The 24,503-nt window shown below is 41.5% G+C and overlaps 1 protein-coding gene across 1 annotated transcript; it reads right to left on the bottom strand.

The window, feature by feature from the left end:
* Window positions 1–204: 204 nt before the first annotated feature.
* On the bottom strand, window positions 205–24,096 carry gpr142 (G protein-coupled receptor 142). The gene is made up of 3 exons (XM_065262915.2): window positions 23,957–24,096; window positions 15,320–15,467; window positions 205–4,156 (listed from the first exon to the last, which is right to left on the bottom strand). The coding sequence occupies exons 2-3, from the start codon at window positions 15,450–15,452 to the stop codon at window positions 3,201–3,203; spliced, it is 1,089 nt and encodes a 362-aa protein (XP_065118987.2). The 5' UTR covers window positions 15,453–15,467; window positions 23,957–24,096; the 3' UTR covers window positions 205–3,200.
* Between the last annotated feature and the right edge of the window lie 407 nt (window positions 24,097–24,503).

Below are 24,503 nucleotides of genomic sequence, written 5' to 3'. Positions count from 1 at the left end.
ATTGGCAGATTTTTGTGCTTGTTTTATGCACAAAATCACTTACAATTGGTATTTTTGGTCTAAAAACTAGATTTATTTTCTTAAGCCATTTTGCAAATCAAGAAAAAGCATCTTAATTTAAGATTTTTTAGATATTTTTACTGAAAACAAGACAAAAATACTGAGACATTTTTTTTCTTGAAAATCATTTTTTGTAGTCTACGACTGGTTTTGTGGTCCAGGGTCACATATGTTGCGTTGTGCTTATAGTGTATTTTCTTTTACATATGTAATGAATTTCATTGTAATCATTGACTTGACGTGCTGCTGTTATCTACAGTATGGTGTATTGTCACTGTGCAGTCGACATTGTTGAGGGTTTTATGCTGAGTATTTTTGTGTTGTTGACCGGCCTACACTATGCCCATTTTTGATGGGCCGTTATTCAACACTTTTCCCGTCCTGCTGTAATGTTTTTTCATCTGATCTTTTGTCCCCACCACTTTTCAACACAAAGTGACGCCCTTGTTTTTAAGTACATACTGGCAAGTGTTTTGTGATATATCATATAATGGACCTCTGTTATGCAGATTAACTGTGGGGATTCTGTAAAATTCTATTGAACTGAAATTAAAATTCAATTTGAGGCTGGTTTGTTTATACAGTGACAGCTCTCCTTGTGTTCCCACATCAAACCCGCTTTAAAAGCCTCTTCCAGTCGCCATGCACTGAAAATAAACAGCTAAGCCAGCAAGTGCACTTTGCTCACAGGGGTTAAAAAGGTCGGCCATCTTCCTCCGCTTCATTGAACGAGCCCTGAAAGCGTTTAATTTAGTCATGCAAAATAACCCACATCTGCGAGACCGTCTCGATCAGGACATTATGTAACCATGTCTTTTAATGTTTGATGAGAACAAGCTTGAGTAACTCCTCGTGTGGTTTCCCAAAGATCTGTCACTGTGAACATGTACATTATACAACCTAAAAAGGTTTCAATGATTTACAGGAAAGACTTAAATATTTCAACACCAAGAGCTTCATTCATCTGCAACACTAGCGACATTCCAAAAAAACACATTCATGATATCTGTAAAACATTCACATAACCACATTTAAAAGGGACATGTACCTAAAAAATTTTGTCATTTACCCAACATCATTTATTATTACAACAGCTAAAATTATGAAGAACAAAAAACATGAGTATGTGCAAATAATGGAAGAATCTTCTCTTTTTTTGTGAACTGTATCGCTTTAAGAGAAGCTATTTTAGTGGGAAATGACAGAACATATCAAAACTCATTTGTTAAGCCACATGTCTTAACTTTATAAATATTGTAGCATGTTTTCTTTTCCCTGCAAAGGACAGAACAATAAATAACACAGTAAAGAAAGCACTTGGAATGGCTGGACATCAGTAGGACAAAGTTAACATTATTGGATCTTTGTTGAAAGCTTGCATCTCTGGGGTCAGTTAACACAGCGCTCAGACCTGTGATTCACATTAAATATTCAGTCTATTCTACAATCAACACTTTTGTGTCACAGATGACAGCAAACATCACTGTAAAAGATGTTGGGTTATTTTTCAACCAAACGTTGGGTCAAAAATGCACAAACCTAGCTGTTGGGTTAAATTAACCCAGAAAATGTTTATATTTGACCCAATAATGGGTTTAAACAACCCAGTATTTTGGATTGGAGCCATCCAGCATATGTTAAATTATAACCCAACGCTTTTTTAACAACCATTCTGTTCTTTGGATTAGATGGCAACTCATTATGTGCATGTAAAGTGTTAATATATTTAGTTAGATTATCTTTTTCATCAAGTGAGCTGTGTGTAAGTTTATAGGTGTTAAATGCGTGGTCTTATGAGGCACACAATTATATTTCTTTTGTATTTCTCTACATATAGTGGAATGCCAAAAAAGCTCACTTGAACTTAACGTTACACTGACCATAATTTATAAAGACGATTAATTTATTTTCAAAAAAAGTTGCTGTACTAGCACCATAATGGTTGAATTATATATTCTTATATACTTATTAATGAATGTACGTCATATGAAGAGTTTGGTTCCAAAACTCAATAAATGCTATTTAAAAAAAAAAGTGTTATCGCCAAAATCAGTATTGTATCAGGTCAGTATTAAAAAGTAAATTCTTAATGTTATGCAAAATCCAATATCCGTTGTATTATTGTGTCACATTTTATCCCTTTTTTACCAGAACGCGATAAACGCCAGTCCTAATTCTCTGCAGAATGCAATAAATCCGCTCAACAAATCGCAGCGCACCATTCCACGCATTGTATACAACAATGGCGGCGCGTTGAATACACATTGAATCTTAGTTTTTCTCATCTACTTCGTACTTTCTGATCAACAAACAAACAAAAACAAAATAATACTTTTGATGGCATTGATAAACCTGTGGTAGCCATCAAAATCGAATAATTTATGAGAGAGGCACTCGGGAGACGGAAAAATGCCGGCTGTTGCTTATTCTCCCGACAGCATCAAGCTTCTGTCATGCTAACACATTGCCCCAAGTGATCTTATAAAAAACTTTCCATTATTTTACTCAAAGCCAATGAAAATCTAGCAGGACCAAAACATTTCACAGCTGATCGCTGTCAAAAAAGTTCAGTGACGATATCCCAATGATGACCGCAGTAATGACAGTGTTATTATTATGACAAAGCAAGTGTTTTGATTAATGCCATTAATGTTTAATCAGTGTATACCACTAGTAAAATAAATAAATATAACATGGTAAAGATGAATAGACATTTATATATTGATTCAAATCATTTATAGCATTTTGAAGAAAAAAAACTTAAACTTATGTGGAAAAATTAATCAATCAAATATTTAAAAATCAAATTATGGATTTGAATTTTTATGTTTTTATAACCTATAGCTGCTATGTGAACGTTTGTAACAGAAAATAGTGGTTTTCATCTCGTCACATTCTTGGTATAGAAAACACATTTTTACCGAAATTAGTCAAAATGGATTTATTGCGTTTTGGAAGCAAACTCTTCATATATTCTTCATCAGAGTATATGATCTCTCATTTAATATGCACCTTAAGTGTAGATGTGTAGTTGTCTCACTGTCATGGCAAAAACTTTTTATGATGAAAAGAAATTGATTTAAACACTATTCAAACTATTTTTGGAAACCAAACCATAGTTTTGTTGGTGAAAAGAAGAACTACGTGGTGATGTCTGCGCTTTTGGGAGAGAGAGGGGCGACCTCCCTCTGTGAACGTTTGATGGCGCTTGAAATCGATGATGTGGAGGCATTGGCGGGGCTGCGCTGGTGATGCAGGGGCCGGGGAGGGTGCAACGGGGCCCCTCGAAACATCACAACGTCCCTCACCGCTGCTCTGAAGGGCTTGCTGACAAAACAGTACAGAAAGAAATTCACAGCAGTGTTTAGCATGGCTATCATGTTGGCTAGGTCGTAGGCGAGATGCACGCGCCAGTCTCTGTACACCGATGACACGTAGAGATGATAGAGCACCACTCCGGTACGAGGTGCCCATAGCACGGCGAACACAGAAGTCACGGCTAACAGCATAGCTGTGGTTTTACCCAGCTTGCATGGCAATGCCAGCTGCTGCCCGACGTCCTCTTGGCACATGTGCTTCTTCTGTCTATTCCGAAGCCTTAGGATGATCAATGAGTTTAGCATCAGGAAGATGCTGCATGGAAGAAAGTAAATAATAGTCACATGGCTCCAAATCAGGGCGGTGTCCAATGAGTTAGGTGGATGGCCGACCCTCCACATGTCCGACCACCAGAAGAACGGCACACCGGATGCCAAAGCTAACGTGAGCACCACTGCAATGATCCGTCGGGCCCGTGCCGGGTAACTGATCTGCCGGTGAAGCAGCGGGTGGCACAGAGCAACGTAGCGGTCTACCGTGAGAGGTACGGTGGCCCAGATGGAGGCATGGTTAGCGGCAAACTCCAGCATGTTGACGGACCGGAGCAGCAGCACAGGGACGTCTCGGTGGAACACGGCCGTTTCCAGGAGGAAGCCCACGAAGATGATGAAGAGCTGGCTGAGGATGTCCGAGCCAGTTAGAGCCAAAAGATACACATAGAGCGATTTCTGGGTCCGAACAGCCAGTCGGGAGAGAGCCACTAATGTCAGGATGTTCACTGGAAAAGAGGGAATAGGGATTAGAAATAATAAGGTAGAGGAGGATAGACATAGCATAAACGGAGTGTTGGAGGCCACAAAAGGGAAAACAGAAGAACGGGGGGAGTTGAAACAGCAGGATTGATGGGAAGTAAAAGATTAGGGGGTCAGATTTAAAAAACATACCGGCCCCTGGAACCTTTGCCCTGGTTTTCCACAAAGAAAAGTTTACACTAATGCAGAAATTGTGCTTGTTTTTCTTCTTCAAAAGATAAGGATATTTCAAGTGCTTTATTAATAAAGATTTATATACTAAAGCTATTCAGGGAAAAATCTGTACCACAGAGGAGTCTGAGGAGTGAAACTAGAGAAAGATGGATAATTTAACTCACAGATATTACATGTTTCATGATTAAAATATTTTCATAGCTGTTAAAAATGCAAAAAAACCCTGATTATTCATGCTCATGAGTTTTTGAACACATCCTTTTTATAAGTTTATATATACGTTTTTCGCAGCAACAACATAAACAAATGGCTTTTGCGTCTCTCCGTCTCATGAGTCTGAGGAATGAAACTGGAAAAAGATGGATAATTTAACTCACAGATATTACATAATAATATCATGATAAAACGGTTTCATAGATGTTAAAATGAAAAAAAAAGAGTGATCATTTACTCATGCTTATGTCATTAAATTCAAGCTCATATAGACGGTTTCGGCAGCAACAACATAAACAAACGGCTTTTGTGGACTAAATGCAAGTTCCGGTAGACTATTTATTTTTGATAACAAGGAAAATAAATTACAAATAAATTACTTTTATTCATATATCATATCTAACGCGTATCAACTACTACTGTACACTGAGCTAATGTTACTGTGTAAAATTAATTGAGTTCTTGCCGGACTGCCAAATCTCTCCGAGCAGTTGTGATTCATGCTCATTGTCTCCCCTCATCCAAAGCATTTTATTTTTGACAAGGTATTTGTTTCAGAGATTAGTTTAGCCACTAGCCAGACTATTAAATAAATACAGACCGGAACTTCATTTGAATTCAGACGCGTAACCGCAACAATGCATGTGCGCCGTCTGATGAAACTATAGTGGTCTATAGTTGTCTAATGCTCTAAAGTGGTCAAAATATAATCATTTAAGTCCATATGACTTTTTTTAGGGAAATAATGCTTTGTGTCTCTTGCACTTTCAGATAAAAAAATGCTGTCAAAAGTGTTATGTTGCCAATTCTTCAAAGATTCAGACAAAACGACAGAAACAAGAGGGTGAGTAAACAATTCACGCATTTACATTTTCTCCTATTGATCGGATCAGAGATTGGACTACACCACCCCTTTCAATACGATCGAAATTTGCATCCAGTTGACCTCAATCGCATTGATTAAGGTGTTACATGAAGACTTTTCAATACGATTAAGCCATCAATACGATTACAAACAGATTATTTGGTTGCATGTAAACCCACCTTTTGCCAGAATATTTATTGTTAGAGAAATTATTTCTTCAAACTTAAAATCTTTATAATACTATTTTTTAGTGATGCACCGATGTATCGGCCGCCGATATTTATCGGCCGATTTTTGATGAATTTGAAACCATCGGCATATCGGCAATAGCACGAGAAAGGCAGATACCGATTGTTTATTAATTAACTGCATAAAGAAATCCATTATATGTAAAAAATTAGTTCATGTCGTTAATAAAATAAATGCTGAATAGCAAAAACCACCTTTGAAGGTTGTCATATTGTCTTCTTATATTTGTTTTAGCTTAATTTGTGCCTCTCTTATTATGTTGGTCAGTTGAATGTTAATTAGATCCAATCCGTGTTCAGGTAAAAATAATTTGATGCAGAAATAAACTAGCTAATAGACCAACTGTATAGTATTGTATACAAGTGTTTAATATCGGTATCGGCATCGGCCAGAAGTTGTCTGTTTAAATCGGTATCGGCCCAAAAAAATCCTATCGGTGCATCCCTACACCTTTTTGCTCTTTATATATCATCTTCCTCATTTATGTTACCTCAAAGGTACATACTGGTACCCAGTGTTCGAATTGAAGGGGGTCTGGGGGGGTCCCGGACCTCCTATAAGCCTTAAGGGACCCCCCATAAAGCACAAAAATATAAATTAGGGGGGGTCCCCTGGTTTTTATTAAAATTTAAATAATACATGAATTTAAAATTCTCATGTTGCGTGTCACAAAGCGAAACTGTCTTTATTTGTCCCAATTTCGCAATAAACTAATTCAAATGACTTCTGTCTGAAATAAATAAACTCGCAAGTGCGCCTCATGCTGTTTTCTGGAGGAATTGACAGACAAACAGTGGCAAATCTATCCTCTCAGTCTGACGGCTGGTCCACCCAGTCACACAAAATATTTTATTGGGGAAGCAGAAGAAATCACGCTTAAATGATAATAAATGATAGTCTCAACTGCGTTTGTGAGCGGCATTGACAAGTACATAAACCCTGTGCATGTTTGCTGTGATTGTTTTTAATGATAGAGAACACGAACCATTTGATATTTCAGATGAAATAAAACTTATCACTAAGTTAAGCAGATCTTACTTGTAATTGTCATCTATGTGACGCGACAGTCAGCACTCAGCAGCACATCATCATTTCAAATCCGTTTACAAGATGAATTCTCTTGTTGTGTTAAATATGAAGTTTACATTGCGTTGTAAAAATGATGAAATTATCTTCATACGTGCTTAATTCATAATGAGAACGTATTAATACAAGCTTTTTTATGCTGCTATATTATATAACAAAATAAACAATACATGTCATTTTATATACAAACTATAATTCTATCTTGACAAGCACATTATCTGCTTCATGTTGGTCCGGTTTAATTCAGAGGACTCATTGCTTTGGTGTATTCATTTTCATTTTAAGCCTTTAAAAAGTAATTATTTTAGATGCAATTTTGTAATATTTATAGCTTAAATTATCTAATATAATTTTTAAAACATTTAAAATCATTTTGCAGAATTCCGCATATTTTTCCAAAACATTTCCAGAGATAAAGTAAAAAAAGTCTGCATATTTCGTCTGGCCCGATTTATCGCTCAAATACGCATCATTCAGAAATAAATAACTATATTTATAGAAAGTATCTTTTGCATGTTTTTTTTAACCTTGCAAATGTTAACATGCAAGCAATTTTAGACAATTTGAGCGGAAGATGTTAAAGTGGGCTGTTTTATGTGCGCAAAGACAAGGACGCGTCGCGCACACATACTTAAATGGACGCAACACTCATAAGCGGACGCACGGAGACGCGCGATTCCTAAAGCATGCAAACACAAAATTATTTGGAAATACCACAGTCTTGGCACCTATTCTCATAAAAACATTCAGTTATGTTTTAAAGTAAGTGCAATCAGTTCAGAAAGAAATCAGATGTTTGTGTTGGTCTGAAAGTAGCAGTTCCCTTTCAGTCGGTCACTACGACGTCACGTCGTGACCGACGAATTGGGAACTCGCTTAGAGAGACCAATCTGCTTCGAATACTACTAAAACGCCAATGAACTTGGCATTGAGATATTTGCATAATGCTGGCGCCGCCCCGCCAGGTGCGTATATAAGCAGCAGGTGCAAATAAGGAAATTAGCTTTTTATCGCTTCGAAAGCCGGCAGTATCTGCTACTGAGAAGCTACTCTACTCTGGTGGGATTCGATTGCTGAAGTTGGTTGGACTAGCAGTACCACAGCGGACGCTTCGCTTAATTCCACGACTCTACACCTGTTTGTTGTTTTGAGTTTAGTGTGTGCGTTGCCTTTCCCTGTGCGCATCATCAACTGAGCATCTGAGTGAATTTCCCTAAAAGAGTGATACGAGAGAGCTTTGTGCCTTGTTAAAGGCAGCCACTCTCTCGTATATCCGGACATCAGCGTCCTTTTCAGGATGGCTTTTCGTCCGTGCGATCTTGGGTGCGGCAAATACATGGGTCCGAAGGACGGTCACGAGCGTTGTCTTTCGTGTTTGGGCATCGAGCACGCAGAGGCAGCGTTCGCTGGGGGTAAGTGTTCTCACTGCGAGAACATGTCCCTTGTGGATTTGCGCAGACGGTTGTCTTTCCTCCGGGAAAAACGCAACCCTCGTCATGCGAGTGCTGAACGCCGCCACGGTGCGGCTGTGAAGCTCTCTAAAGACGACCTGCGCATCACTGTGCTGAGCCGAGCGGGGGATTCGTCCTCAGGCTCTCAGCCTCCTCATCCACAGCCGGTTGATGTGCCGATGGAGACTTCAGCGTCGTGTTCTACGATGTCTCTAGAATCCATCGTGCCGCCCTCCGGGTCCACCGACGCCGCAGCATCCGAGGGTGGGCCTCCTCCCCCTGACGTGGACCCCGACGCCCTTCCTCCCTCTGGTCGGGTTGGGACGCCGGAGTTCGATCCAGAGATGGTGGCCGTGCTCGCTCGAGCGGCGGAGACCGTAGGGTTAGAGTGGGTTCCCCCCCCTCAGCCCGAACCGTCCCGCCTGGATGATTGGTTCTTTGGAGCTGCCCGGGTTTCACAACCCTCTCCACCGGTGCCTTTCTTCCCCGAGGTGCACGAGGAGCTGACTAGAACCTGGAAGTCGCCGTTTTCCATGAGATTACGGCCGTTTCAGCCCTCCCCCCTCACCTCCCTCACCAGCGGAGCCGCTAAGGGTTATACGGGGATCCCTCCCGTGGAGCGTGCTGTCGCGATGCAGCTGTGTCCGGCACACGCTCCCTCTTGGAAGGACCGCCCAACCCTCCCCTCTCGTGCCTGCAGACAGTCCTCCGGTTTAACGGGCGCTGCCCACCAGGCATGTGGAGAGGCGGCCTCAGCCCTGCACGCAATGGCGTTGCTGCAGGTTCACCAAGCCAAAGCCTTGAGGGATCTGCACGAGGGAGGACACGACTCGCCTGTCCTTTCGGAGCTCCGGGCTGCCACTGACCTGGCTCTTCGCGCTACGAAGGTGACAGCGCAGGCGATTGGTCGTGCCATGTCCACGATGGTGGTCCAGGAACGCCACTTATGGCTATGTCTGGCCGACATGTCGGATGCGGAGAAGAACAAGTTCTTGGACGCTCCAGTGTCGCAGGCTGGCCTCTTCGGTGAGTCGGTGGAGTCTTTTGCCCAGCAGTTCTCCGCCGCCCAGAAGCAGACAGAGGCGATCGCTCAGATCATGCCCCGGCGCAAGCGACCTGCATCTCGCCCTCCAGCGCCGGCGGGCCCGTCTGCTCCTCGCCGAGGGCGCCCTGCGGCGGCTGCCTCCACCCCCCCCACTAGAACATCTTCCAGGCCACGGAGGGGGAACAGCCGTCGGCAGCCCGCCCCGCCCGCCCCACCCGCTTCCCGTGGTAAACGGAAATCGAAGCGGCCCTGAGACGGGCGACCTGGAATCGGATGGGATCACTCTTCGGGAGACGGTGACGGCACCGCTCCCTCCACCGGTAGAGGGCCGGATGGAGAATCCTTGGTTTCGTTTTGTTTTTGTTCCGCCGGCTTCTCAGCCGGCACCCACAAAACCACAAAAAGAGTGCATTCCTATTCCTTCTCCAGGTCTTCAGAGGATCGAGAGAGATGTGAGCGGGCATTCACATGCTCTTCCTCCCTCTCCTCTATCGCCAGCGGGCGTTCTGAGGAGTTCCAGCTCTCCGCTGAGGAGACGGGACCACCAGCACCCTCTTCGGAGTCTGTGCTCTCCGCTGAGGAGACCAGACGACCGTCACCCTCAGCGGGCTCAGGTCAGTGTCACACACACACATACTGTAGATACTTATGCTGTCCCAGCAGACGTACCGGCAGTACCACCTGTCCCGCTCCGCCGCCCCCCCGCGGGTACCCCGGTAGTGCCGTTAATTCCCCTCGTACGGTCCCTGGGGGCTTGGCTTCAGCTTCCCAGCCCGTCTCGTTGGGTTTTACGCACTGTCCGCCTCGGTTACGAAATACAATTCAACCGGCACACTCCCAAATTCTCGGGCATTCGTTTCACCACGGTGAAAGCGTCCGATGCACATGTACTGCGTGCAGAGGTCGAAGTCCTGCTGGCGAAGGACGCGATCGAGCCGGTCCCTCCAACCGAGATGAGATCGGGCTTCTACAGCCCGTATTTTATAGTACCCAAAAAGGGCGGGGGGTTACGACCGATCTTGGATTTGCGCGTTCTGAACAAATCTCTGCAGAGGAGGTCTTTCAGGATGATAACACCGAAGCAAATATTCAATTCAATTCGCCCCCAAGATTGGTTTGCGGCTATAGACCTGAAAGACGCGTACTTTCATGTGTCCATTCTCCCTCGTCACAGACCGTTTCTCCGGTTTGCATTCGAGGGACGGGCATACCAGTACAAAGTTTTACCGTTCGGGCTATCCCTCTCTCCCCGTGTGTTCACGAAAGTAGTAGAGGCGGCGTTAAAACCCCTCAGAGAGAGCGGCGTTCGCATATTGGCTTACCTCGACGATTGGCTTATAATAGCGCATTCTCGACGGACGCTTTGCGAACACAGAGATTTAACGCTTCGGCATCTCGCCCGTTTGGGTCTTCGGGTCAACTGGGAAAAGAGCAAACTCTGCCCCACGCAGAGGATCTCTTTTCTCGGGATGGAACTGGACTCGATCGATTTATCGGCGCGTTTGACAGAAGAGCGCGTCCAGTCAATTCTGACTTGCCTCGGTTCATTCCGAGGGAAGAATGCGGTCCCGCTGAAACAATTTCAAAAGCTCCTGGGGCATATGGCAGCAGCAGCGGCCGTGACACCGCTCGGACTGCTCCATATGAGACCGCTTCAGCGTTGGCTTCACGATCGAGTCCCGAGGAGAGCGTGGCGCGCCGGCATCCATCGTGTAACCATTACACCTGCGTGTCGCCTAACATTCCCCCCGTGGTCGGACCCCGCGTTTCTCAGGTCCGGTGTGTCCATGAGACAGATCGCTCGGCATGCTGTTGTACATACAGATGCGTCCGACACGGGCTGGGGTGCCACGTACGACGAGCTTACGGCTTCAGGGGTGTGGACAGCACCCCAGTTGCACTGGCATATCAATTGCCGAGAGTTGTGGGCAGTATATCTGGGACTTGTACGCTTCGCTACGGAGCTGCGAGGGAAGGATGTACTAGTACGCACCGACAACACTGCGACCGTTGCGTATATCAACCGTCAAGGCGGTTTGCGCTCCCGTCACCTGTCGCATCTCGCTCGTCATCTCCTCCTTTGGAGTCAGAAGCATCTGAGGTCCCTTCGTGCCATTCACATTCCGGGCTCGCTCAATACAGCGGCGGACGCGCTTTCTCGAGCTGCGCGCCCCGGCGAATGGCGACTCCACCCCCAGACGGTCCAGCTAATTTGGAAGAAGTTCGGTCGTGCGCAGATAGATCTGTTTGCGTCGCCGGACGATACCCACTGTCGCCTATTTTATTCACTAACCGAGGGCAGCCTCGGCGTGGACGCATTGGCACACAGCTGGCCTCGGGGGATGCGCAAATACGCATTCCCCCCAGTGAGCTTAATCGCACAGACACTGTGCAAAGTCAGGCAGGACGAGGAGAGCCTTTTACTGATCGCCCCATATTGGACGAGCAAGAATTGGTTTCCAGAGTTAATGCTCCTCGCGACAGCCCCTCCCTGGCGGATTCCCCTGAGGAAGGACCTTCTTTCTCAAGGAGGGGGCACATTATGGCACCCGCGCCCCGACCTGTGGGATCTCCATGTGTGGTCGTTGAGCGCGCGCAAGGTTTAGGTGATTTACCGCAAGCGGTATCTAACACAATCAACGCGGCACGAGCTCCGTCTACGAGACGGGCTTACGCGTTTAAATGGAACCTTTTCGTCACCTGGTGCTCTTCGCAACGCGAGGACCCCAGAGAATGCCCTATTAACACCGTGCTTTTATATCTTCAACATAGGTTAGACGGTAGGCTGTCACCCTCCACCATTAAAGTTGATATCGCTGCTATTTCTGCTCATCACTCACTTATTAACGGCAGAACAGTTGGCCAGCATGATTTGGTTGTTAGATTTCTAAGAGGCGCTCGTAGGCTAAACCCCTCGCGCCCTCCTTCTATTCCTCCCTGGGACCTGTCCATGGTGCTGAAAGCCCTTCAGGCCCCCCCGTTCGAGCCTTTGCAGTCTGTGAGTCTGAAGCTTTTATCAATGAAAGCTCTGACCCTGCTAGCATTGGCCTCAGTGAAGAGAGTAGGGGATTTACATGCATTCTCTGTTGACGACTCGTGCCTTCAGTTTGGTCCTGCTGCCTCAAGCGTAACATTGAGGCCCAGACCAGGCTACGTGCCCAAAGTTCCCACGACTCCTTTCAGAGACCAAGTGGTGAGCTTGCAAGCGCTGCCTCCGGAGGACGCAGACCCAACCATGGCTTTGTTGTGCCCCGTACGCGCACTGCGACTCTACGTGGATCGCACGCAAAGCCTCAGGACCTCAGACCAGCTCTTTGTTTGTTATGGTGGCCAGCAGAAAGGGAAAGCTGTCACTAAGCAGAGGATGTCTCATTGGATAGTTGATACTATCGCCCTGGCTTATAATCTTCAGGGTATTCCTTGCCCCTTTAATTTGAGAGCGCACTCCACACGGAGCGTTGCCTCATCTTGGGCTCTAGCTCGTGGTTCCTCGCTAACAGACATCTGTAGAGCTGCTGGTTGGGCGACACCTAATACGTTCATTAGATTTTACAGTGTTCGTATTGAGCCTGTATCCTCTCGTGTTCTTTCCTCACCAGGGGGAGCACGGAGAACAGTCTCACAGGTCGGCTTGCAGCCTCCAACTGATGCTTCATAACTGTGTCAGTATGGAAGGCCTTCAGAACAAAAATGCGTAATGGTTTGAATTGTTCTTCCTCCGCTGCCCTGGCAGCCTTTGTTGCGGAGCATTGGCTGTCAGCCTTTCACTAGCTGTATCCTCGCGAACCTACGTGTCTGGCTCGGGCTCCACATTGTGTCCCACCGGGTTCCTTTGTGAGTATTTTTCCGTGGGGTTAATCCTACCAGCCCACGTTTCCCTTAGCAGAGCACTGCTTTGCTTACACAGCCACGGCTGTCTTTATTCCTCAACTACGGTTGACTTTCGCCCACCATTAGCCCTTAAGACGGGCGGTGGCTTCCGCAGCGTTCCTATCCCGCTCAGGTAGGGCGCTTCCCAGTCGCTGGCACTTCTGTGGGGTTAAAGGAACATCTAGTGCCCGGCCTTCTGCCCTAAAACCTACCTCCTCCTCCTTAAGTGGAACCGGAGGGCTTTTACGCAGTCACTGGAAGAGGTCAGCCCCTAGTGGCGTTTTGATAGGGATTCCCAATTCGTCGGTCACGACGTGACGTCGTAGTGACCGACTGAAAGGGAACGTCTCGGTTACGGATGTAACCCTCGTTCCCTGAAGGAGGGAACGGAGACGTCACGTCCCGTCGCCACAGGTGCTGCCACCTGCTGTTACGGCCGGTCACACTTTCCGGCTTTCTCAGCGAAAAAGAAGCTAATTTCCTTATTTGCACCTGCTGCTTATATACGCACCTGGCGGGGCGGCGCCAGCATTATGCAAATATCTCAATGCCAAGTTCATTGGCGTTTTAGTAGTATTCGAAGCAGATTGGTCTCTCTAAGCGAGTTCCCAATTCGTCGGTCACGACGTGACGTCTCCGTTCCCTCCTTCAGGGAACGAGGGTTACATCCGTAACCGAGACGTTCTTATCTGCTTGTGTTTCTGTCATTTATATTAATTAAACAACAGAAAACACTTCTAAAAATTTCTATTAAAAAGGAAAATCACTTCTGTATCTAAAAACAGATTAATTATTCAATGAAGAAGACAGTGTTATTATTCATTTGATTCTATTTATGTACCTAAATATATCTTACTTTATTTGTAACTTTGTTCTTTTCTATTTTTAATGCTCATAATTTCTTAATTTGTTCTTATGTTATTTTCCCACCCCCAGTTTTGCTGATCTGAAAAGTATTCGATCTATGACTCAAAAAACGCAATGTAATCCATTTAACCACTACTATACTGTATAGTAAAATTATGTAATTTAAAAATAAGGTCCACCCTATTTCACCCCTATTCTGTGTAAAATTTCTGCCCTTGCCAGTGTTTCACACTAATTTGAGGGGTAAAAAATGTTTTAGAGTTTGAGTTAAGGGTAATTTGGGGTTTCTTTGATTAAAACCAGGATCAGATGATTACTGATCAAGGACGATCACATCTTACTTTGTGAAATCACAGCGACCCTATGATAAGGGGGTGGGGCTTGGCCAGGGGGTGGGGCTTGGCCAGGGGGTGGGGCTTAGCTAGGGGACCCCCCATAAGCTTTGACATAATTCGAACACTGCTGGTACCAAATGTATACATATCTGTACCTAAATGGTAGGACGCATGACATCTTGGGATAATTTTTTACCAGTATTTTCTAACAATCTAGCAGTGGCGGCCATTGACTTCTTTTTTTCGAGGGCCCTCGATGTGAAGTTTGTCACAACATGTATGTAGCTCGTCATGTGTGTGGTTCCTTTTTTCAAAATATGTGTTCTGCGCATCGAGAGATCCTGTGTGAATCACGTGTCTTGACAAAATAAGTGCCTGCTGCAGATGCGTCTAAAGGGTTTATGATAAAAGAGACGCTCACGTTTGCCAGATACTCGCATAATCTCATGCGTAATCATAATTTAGTGTTAAGGGAGTGACTTAGGTGTTTATTTTGTTAACGTGACTGATTCTTTTATCATAAACGGTTTTGACAAAACACGTGCACATGACGCAACAAACACATATTTTGAATTAGCGCCCCTCGGATGAGCAGTCACGAACCGCCACTGCAATGTAGTAAATGGTTTAAAAATGTCCAAAGACTGTTAAATGTCAAGCATCTAGTTTACATCAGCAGTGTGACCTTCAAACAGGCGACTAATTAATCATTCGTTTATGCATTGATTTATTGATTGGCTTATTTCCCTCCAGACAGCTTTGTGTCAGACTAGTCTGAAGTGGCTGCAGTGAAATGTTTATGGATACTTAAGGATTTCTTGTTTGGTCTGGTGTGTGACTCATTTAAATGAATCCACCATGACCTTCAGAAAGATTTGTTTTAAATGTGTGAATGAGAAAATTTATGGAGAATTCAAATAAAAAGTATTATAGTAGTTAGTGAAGAATTTAAACAGGTATTAAAATACTCATACCTGGGACTCCAACACACAAGAGAGCACTGTAGTAGATGACAGGAATGTAAGACAGCACACACTTTGATCGCTCCTCAATGCTGTGTTCGTCCTCCATGGGACCGGGCACCGTGCCATTGTGCCAGTCAATCATGACCTCTGACTTCCTCTTGTGACAGGAAAGAAAACAGAATTTTTTTCTGAAATTGACCTAAAACTATGAAGAAGAAAGGAAAATAAAGAGAGCACCAGTGCACATTTTTATAATTAAAATACACAACATGACCTCACAAATTCCGTGTAATAGTCACGAAATATTTTGCTAATTTTTCTGTGTCATTGTCATGTATTTCCGCCATTTTACGTGTCTTTCTTTTCGTGTCAGTTTCACGTATTGGTTACTCAACTGTTTTTCCTATTTTTAAACCATTGTCGTTTGGTTTGGTGTTAGATTTGCTTTTTGCGCTAGGATGTCACTTTCAGTATTGGTTTATACTATTTTTTTTGTATGCTTTTTAAACCATTGTTGCCTGATGTTAAGGTTAGAGTTGGGTTTGGCTAAGGATGTCATTTTATGTAACAGAAAGTCGTTCTTACCCCAAACCGAAAATGGTAAGAAAATAGGAAAAAGAGTTGAGTAACCAATACGTGAAACTGCCACAAAAAGAAAGTCGTGGCACGGACATGTAAAATGGCGGAAATACATGACAATGACATGAAAAAATGAACAAAATATTTCGAGACTATTTCACGTAATTTGTGGGATCAGGTTGCATATTATGCAAAATACACTTTTACAAGGTGTTTGGACATGAGTGTGTGTTGGCAGTGTGGGAACACAACCCTACAATGAAAAAAATCCACCCACTCCTCCTTTTTTAATCGCTATTAAACCAAATCAATATTATTAGACATGCCGTTTTGATTTTCTTGGTAATGTGATGTCACACAAACAAAGCCCCACCCACGGCCACTGGCTGACTGGTTCATTTGACCCAAAAGCTTGGTTTGTGAGCACATTATAGCTCTAATGCGGCTAAAGATACTATTGTCTCAGACTGCACTGCACAGTTTTTTTTTTGCTGCCTTAAATTTTTTTGTCGAATCAACTCAAAAAATCTACCAATCATTTCAACTTAGTATTATTTTATTATTTATTTATTATTATGAGTTGCTTAAACTTATAAAATTAAGTTGACTTCTTTCAACTATTTCAACTATATAAAATATAACAATAAGTTAACAACTCATCTCTAGTCAAGATAAATAATAGTAAGTTGAAATGACTTGTAAATCTGAGTTGATTAAAGGCGGGGTGCATGATCTCTGAAAACCAATGTTGACATTTGAAGTCACCTAAACAAACACGCCCCCACCCCAATAGAATCTGGACCTTCTTTTGATAGACCAGCCCCACACATACACAACCCAGGCAACAATGTTGGTTAGTAGACGCCCCTTACTGCTGATTGGCTACAAGTGTGTTTTGGTACGCACCCCGCCTTTATAAAAATAAGAGAAAAAATTAAAATAATGAAGGCAGCAAATACATTTTAAAAGTGTACTTTTTAAACACAACATCACAGAAGCCGTGTGATGGGCCAGCACGACCTTACGTTTTACGTAACCATGTCGAAATGACGTATGTGAAACTACTGCTCCAGTGTTTACAAGTGTGTAGATGGAGCACCGTTCCGACGTTGTTGTAAAATTATGCTAATTAATGTCTTTGGGTCAGTTTATTGTTTAAAATGGTCCACAGGTGTGTGTTTTATATATGTAACGCCTGACCTTTAGATGTTACATAATATTTAAGGTCGCGCTGGTGTGTCACGCGGCTAGTGCAAGATGAGAAGTTGTGTTTAAATTTTTTTTTTAGGTGAGAATGACAATAGTTTTGCTAGATAAGACCCTAATGCTCCGGTTGGGATCATTTAGAGCCCTTTAAACTGCATTAAAACTGCAATTTTAAACTGCATTGAAATCATTAAAATTCTTTTTGACTTAACAAAGACAAACAGCGCCTTTTTTTTCTTACCCCATTGGCAGATTGTCATGCTTGTTTTATGCACAAAATCACTTACATTTGATAAATTTTGTCTAAAAACTAGATTTTTAGATATTCTTACTGAAAACAAGACAAAAATACTAAGCAGAAAATGATATGACAAGAATAAGCTCTAAATTTAACTGGCCCCTCTAACAGTACAACTGGCCCCTGATTCCCCCCCCCCAGTTGAAATGGTCTAGGTCCTCCACTGGATATGATTTGCCACGAAAACACGCGCTATTCACCTCAAACGCATCTTTTCCCAAGTTGAAAATATTCAACTTGAGGAAAAAATTCGCATGACACAAAGTTAAATCCCGCAAGTAATCTAGAGCGACGCGTTTGGTGTGTACGTAGCATTAGGCCACCATGCTACCATTATATTTGTTGTTTTTGCAATGGTATAATGATCATATATAATTATTTCTAAGTCTCTTTATTAGAATACAACCAGAAAATATAGGAAATGTGAATGAAGTATTAAAAACAGTATAAAAGTATAAGCTGAAGTGAAGTGTTAGGTATTTAGGGTAAACTCCCCTTAAACTTGAACAATAGCAGGCAGCTGCAGGATCTCTTAAACATATGTATTTCTAATTTTAATCAAATGACTTCAGGACTTCAGTCTTCCCAAAAAAGCTCAAGATGGGTTTCGTGCCAATAGAGGTCACACTAAATGCTGACTGATGCCTGAAGAAGATATTTAGTTCTGAAAATTGTTTTGTTTTTAATTTCGTGCACATATTTCCAGTTTTTTCTATTTGTATGTTAAAAAGAGGGAAAAATGAATATGGATGGACATTAAAACTTTGCTAAAACAACAAAGCTGGTGATGGTGGCCTAAGACTTTTGCATATACTGTATATATATAAATATATAGAGAAGCATCATTCTTTTCACCTGTCAAACAGACAATAATCAAAAGGTTTATGTTGTGGAACATTATTGTGTTGTGGTTTATTGGCCGCTGGCTCTGCCTCTGCAAAGTCACAACATGGGTGAGAATTGAAGAAAGCAGGAATGATTGGTTTTCTGTCACCTTATAATTACTTCTGGGCCTCACTGAGGATTTACCGTATGTGAGGAGCATAAAGAATTCTTCTCTGTTTACAGTTGATGTTTATTTTCTAAAGGACAATCTACTTGGCAAACTTGTACATAAATATCCAATGGCTCTTTCTGTGAATCGGTTAGGAAACAGTAAACTTGAAACACTTTAAACATCCATTTTTTTTTCATATGTTTGGAAGTCTAAAATTGTAAGAACTAGTGATGGGGACGAGACCGCCTATGCCGAGTCCGAGTCAAGACCGAGTCCTTTAGGAGTCGAGACCGAGTCGAGACCAAGACCATAAAAACATATTCATGATTTATTATCACCCCAGTTTATAATCAACAGTTAGGCATAGAGACTAAGAGAAGCAGTCTTAATGTCTTAATATGGACTATATGCTTTTACTATCATTAAAAAAAATCCTTAATACATGCATCAACTCTGACTATTTTTCTAGAGATAAATAAATGGCTCTGATGGCAGTATCTTTGCATTGCACCATGGGATGTCATTTTCAGATAATGCCCGTCAACATTTCATTTTATTATTGTTGTTGTTAAAATGCGTTGGTCTCGAGGACTCGGTCTGAAATTACGAGTCCTTCTCCTCCAACGGTGGTCCAAGACTAAGTAAAGACCGAGTCTTTGAAGGAACGAGTCAGAGAAAGCAGAAATCGGTCTCGAGACCGGTCTTGAGTCCGAAAGATTTATCATCCAGCTCCGAGACCGGACTGAGTAAGGACCTCCAGAATTGCAAATAGCTCTTCCCAGCAAGCAATAACCATTATTTTACCACCTATAGTAACACACTTATAGCCAAACCAACATGATCTCACAAAGTTCCGTGGGATAGTCACGGAATTTTGTGCTCATTTTTCCGTGGCATTCTCACGGATCTCCGCATTTTTCCGTGGCCCTGCTACGGACTGTCTTTTTCCGTGGCATTCTCACGGATTGGTTACTCAACTGCTTTTTCCTATTTTCAAACCATTTTCGCTTCGGATTAGGGTTAGATTTAGTGTTTGCATTAGTATGTCACTTTAACTATTGGTTTATATAATTTTTTCTGATTTATTCTTTTATATTTTCTAAACTTTAAACAATTGTCGCCTGGCGTTGGGGTTAGAGTGGGGTTTGGTTAGGGATGTCATTTCATGTAAATCTAACCCTAAACCGAAGCGAAAATGGTAAGAAAATAGGACAAAACAGTTGAGTAACCAATCCGTGAGAATGCCACGGAAAAAGACAGTCCGTAGCAGGGCCACGGAAAAATGCGGAGATCCGTGAGAATGCCACGGAAAAATGAGCACAAAATTCCGTGACTATGCCACGGAAATTCGTGAGATCAGGTTGGCCAAACTAAACTTGAATTTGGTTAAATGTCATTTTGCCATAATAACTTAGCAAAATGTATGATATTTCATCATGTAGGCAAAGTCAACAGTGATTACAAGGTGAATGGTTTTGATTAATTTATTAATTTTCAGCCCAAATTTTTGTCTTGTTTTGGCCTAGATGTCTGCAATGGGTTTGTACGTCTTTTAAATGCACAATGCATGTTCGATTATTACGAATCCACAAATAATAATATTAAAAATAACGTGTCTCTATTATTTTCACTTCCAGTTGAGCGTGATTATTTTTTATAGTAGTAATATATGTTGTTATGAGTCTTTTATGAGCCCTTATCATCCATCACTCCGTAGCATTTCTGAAACAGAAGCAGAGCTGGATGATAAATCTTTAACCACAGGTAACGTTTGCTAGGCTACAGAAGAGATGCTTTCCCTAAAAGACTTTAAGCCATTCACTTATGTTGTTTATCCTCTGAAAATATTCAGTAGATTCACAAGCGTGGTGAGGAGCTTACATGTTTGTAAATGGGTCTGTATGTTTATATATAATCTGAGTATTAAAGCACGCATCTAAGGCAAAATCAACTGTTACAAAAGTTCTGTATCTCCTCCAGACAGTGTATGTATCACACATTGTAAATGTTTTGGTGACACAATTTCTCAGTGGGGAAAAGTCTTCTAGAAAGTTTATTGAGAAAGAAACTGTTCCCATGCTTTAGGCGTTATTGTTTGTTTTGGTAAAAACATTAATATACCCACATCAAGGGAAATTGTTTAGGGATGCTACTGAGTGTATTCTCAACGGCAAACTTCTTCTTCTTAATAAATACAATTGTACATCTATTATAGATGCATAGATGTATTATCTTCAATTTTATAGATGCAAGTCCATGACAAATTGAATTAGGGGAGGAATAAAGGAAAAATGTAAACCTTCTGCCCAAATCTGACCTGGTCTTGCACTTTATATTCCTTTAAAAGATCTTAAATCCACGATCAGGGAATTCTCCAGTTCCCATTTATAAGCCACTGTGCTGAATCAGGGTCCCAGAAATACTTATACAGAATAATTCATACAAGCTGTTTAAGCTCAAAGCATGACGTTTTAGCTCGAAGCATACACTGTAAAAAACTTCCGTAGAAATTGCAGCTGGGTTGACGGTAATTTACCGTAGATTTACATTTATGTTATTTACTGGCAAGAGTTTGTTCAAAGTTAAATGAACATTAAACATTTACAAGTCTTTGTCTTTACAGAGTAAAACTAAAAAAAAAAACAGTATCAAGCAAAACATTCTGGAAAACAAAATCTGAAGCAAAAACAGAAAAAGGTTGATGATGATTTCTGGTTCCCAGAATGCTTTGCATGAGGCTGTTATTGTATAGTTTTATTCTGTAAAGATAAAGACTTGTTAATATTTAAAATGTATTTTACTTTGAACAAACTCTTGCTAGTAAATAACATAAACGTAAATCTACGGTAAATTTCCGGCAACCCAGCTGCAATAACATTGTAATTTCTACTGATTTTTTTTACAGTGTAGTCAGCTTTGTATTACGAGGCCAGTTCACATGTATTGCTTTGTGCCTGAGGGTACCCAGCCAAGCAAACATCTACATCATCTACATCTGTTTAAACAGAGGATCAGTGCTTAAGCATGAGGGGACAAAAATGGCTAAATGGGAAGGGATGTTTTTTTCTGAATGATGCACTGAGGCTTTGTTTAAACAATCTTATGGTAAATCACTTCATGTTGTAGTATCACCGCAGACTCACTGTGCAGTAAAACCAATATAATCAAACAATAAAACTGGGGGAACCAAAAACATATTTGTCAGCCAATGATCTGGATATTTGTGGTGATATATAGACTCTGTGTTGTATAGCATCTGAGTAAAACCAGTGCTTTACCACTGCTGCCTGGAATTTCTTCTGGTTTGACTATGAGGACTCGCCTATATAATCCTTAAACAACTGTAAAATACTTGGTGTCATAACAGACATTAACACTTTTAGCCTATCGGAAGCATATTTAAAATTTGTTGCACTACACAGATTTCCATCCAATCAGAAACTTTTAAGTTTGCAAATGTCCATCAGCAAGTACCAAATTATGGATGATGAATTTTTTAATTCAACTAAAGTCTACTGGCTATACAAAAGAAGGGACAGGCTTTCAATACGTCCCACCTAAACCTTCAGTGTCAGGAAATACGTCAATGCAGAAAAACCTGCACTGGTCAACTGATCCCATGGGTTCATCCGAGTCAAAAATAGCCAATGTTCACTGTTTTGCAGTCTGGGATGTTGATGTGTAAGGTTTCAGATCTCTCTCCATGGACTTTTTGCTCTACTGAACACTCTTAATTATTCATATTGAGCTGGTACACCTGAGACAATAGTTATGAGCTCAAGGACAATGATATAGCAATACCATCCATACATCAGGGTCCACAAATACAAATAGTGTGCATTACATAGTTTTCTGAATAATGGAAAATGATCCATAGAGAAAACTGAGGCATTGCTAACAAACAGTGTTATGGATGCCAGAAATCATTTTCGCAGCTTTTTTTTGGAAAACAAGGGTAAGGGTTTTCTTGACTTCCAGGGCTGACCTCTGGATATCCTGTCGTTCTGAGAAAATAATACTGTACGTTGAAATAACACCAAAAATGAACCAAATTTTCTAAGGCATGGTTTTACAAACAAGGCTTAGTTGAATTAAGATGTTTAAGCATCTTCATGTTTACATTTCTGAATGTATCTTTAAGCTTTGACAGAATATATGTAATCCTGGACCACAAAACCAGTCTTAAGTAGCACAGGTATATTTGTAACAAAGCCAGAAATATATTGGGTCAAAATTATCGATTTTTCTTTAATGCCAAGGTTATTAAGTGAACATCATGTTCAATGAAAAGATTAGGTAAATTTCCAACTGTATATATTTTAAAACTTTATTTTTGTATTTTATAAAAACTTTTATATGTGAATTACTTTAAAGGGATATTTTTTTTCAATATATTGATTTTTGCACCATTAGATTCCAGATTTTCAAATAGTTTCTTGGCCAAATATTGTCCTATCCTAACAGTTTATTTATTCAACCTTCAGATGATGTATAAATCTGAAAAAACTGACCCTTATGACTGGTTTTGTGGTCCAGGGTCACATATAAAACACAACAGAAGGAACACATTCAACAGGTATAAATCAAACTAAATTATTTTTACATACAAACACTTTAAAGTAAATATGCATGTTGCATGGTTTTATGTAATTGTTTCATTTAATTCAAAATGAAACGTGCAAATGGTCTCTTTTTTCTTAAAACAGATAAATATACTAGGGATGCACCGATAGGATTTTTTTGGGCCGATACTGATTTAAACAGACAACTTCTGTCCGATACCGATATTAAACACTTGTTTACAATACTATACAGTTGGTCTATTAGCTAGTTTATTTCTGCATCAAATTATTTTTGCTGAACATGGATTGGATCTAATTAACATTCTTAAAACAAATATAATAAGACAGCATGACAACCTTCAAAAGTTGTTTTTGCTATTTAGCATTTATTTTATTAACAACATTAACTCATTTTTTACATATAATGGATTTCTTTATGCAGTTAATTAATAAACAATCGGTATCGGCCTTTCTCGGGCTATTGCCGATATGCCGATGGTTTCAAATTCATCAAAAATCGCCCAATAAATATCGGGGGCCGATATATCGGTGCGTCACTAAAATATACAAATGATGTCCAACTTTGTTTAAATATTTTATTAAAGATGCATTAAAATGTTTGTATGCATGTTGCATTTGTGATAAAGTTAAGAAGAATTTAAGGAGGCTTAGCAAAAAAAACATATATGTGAAAAGTTAAAAAAAATGTAGCCCAGAACAATGACTAACCAAATATTAGATTGATAACAGATGAAATTGGTGTGCGTTATTACCTGTGAGATTTTGTTGTATATTTGAAAAAATAAGTTTGCCCCTATTTGCCTTATTTATTTTGTAGAAATAAATACCTTAAAAGTTTGGTCCATTTTCTACCATATTTTAATGGTGTAATTTAACCTGAAGGGGAAATTAAAAGCAAATATTGTACAAATCCCCCAGACATCCCTTTTGACCACTTCTGCACATGTACACATGCATAAAAAAGAATGGACAGGCAGACTTACCCTCACAAATCACTAAAGGCCCCCATCTGCGGACCCCAAGCGGCGTCCTGACCATCAATGCCCGACAACGGAGCTCTTGAGGAGGACAATGAAGAACAGAGATCTTTGCATAATAGACTCATCACTGCAACCAGCGAGTGAGTTTGAGGTTACAGAGAGAGAGAGAGAGAGAGAGAGAGAGAGAGAGAGAGAGAGAGAGAGAGAGAGAGAGAGAGAGAGAGAGAGAGAGAGAGAGAGAGAGAGAGAGAGAGAGAGAGAGAGAGGGGGGGGGGGGGGGTAAGGAGGGAGGGGATAGGGAAGTGAGATACATTTCTATTGGGAGGATTTTGGTAAACAAGTGAAGCATAAAGAGATAAAATGATAGAGGGCTGAGGTGGGGGGTATAGGTGTACCTTTATCTGGGTGTTGGGCGTAGTGCCAGTTAGCAAGACATGAAGAAGAGGGTGTATAATTTCACACAGCAATGCTTTCAGACCCATGGGACTTCTTATCTGATGTAATTGTATTTTTCATTAGAGCTCATCATAGCTTTCTTCAGCAGTGATCC

The sequence above is a fragment of the Paramisgurnus dabryanus genome, chromosome 1 (genome assembly GCF_030506205.2).
Source record: "Paramisgurnus dabryanus chromosome 1, PD_genome_1.1, whole genome shotgun sequence".
NCBI lineage: Eukaryota > Metazoa > Chordata > Actinopteri > Cypriniformes > Cobitidae > Paramisgurnus > Paramisgurnus dabryanus.
This window is presented reverse-complemented; position numbering and strand designations above follow the sequence as displayed.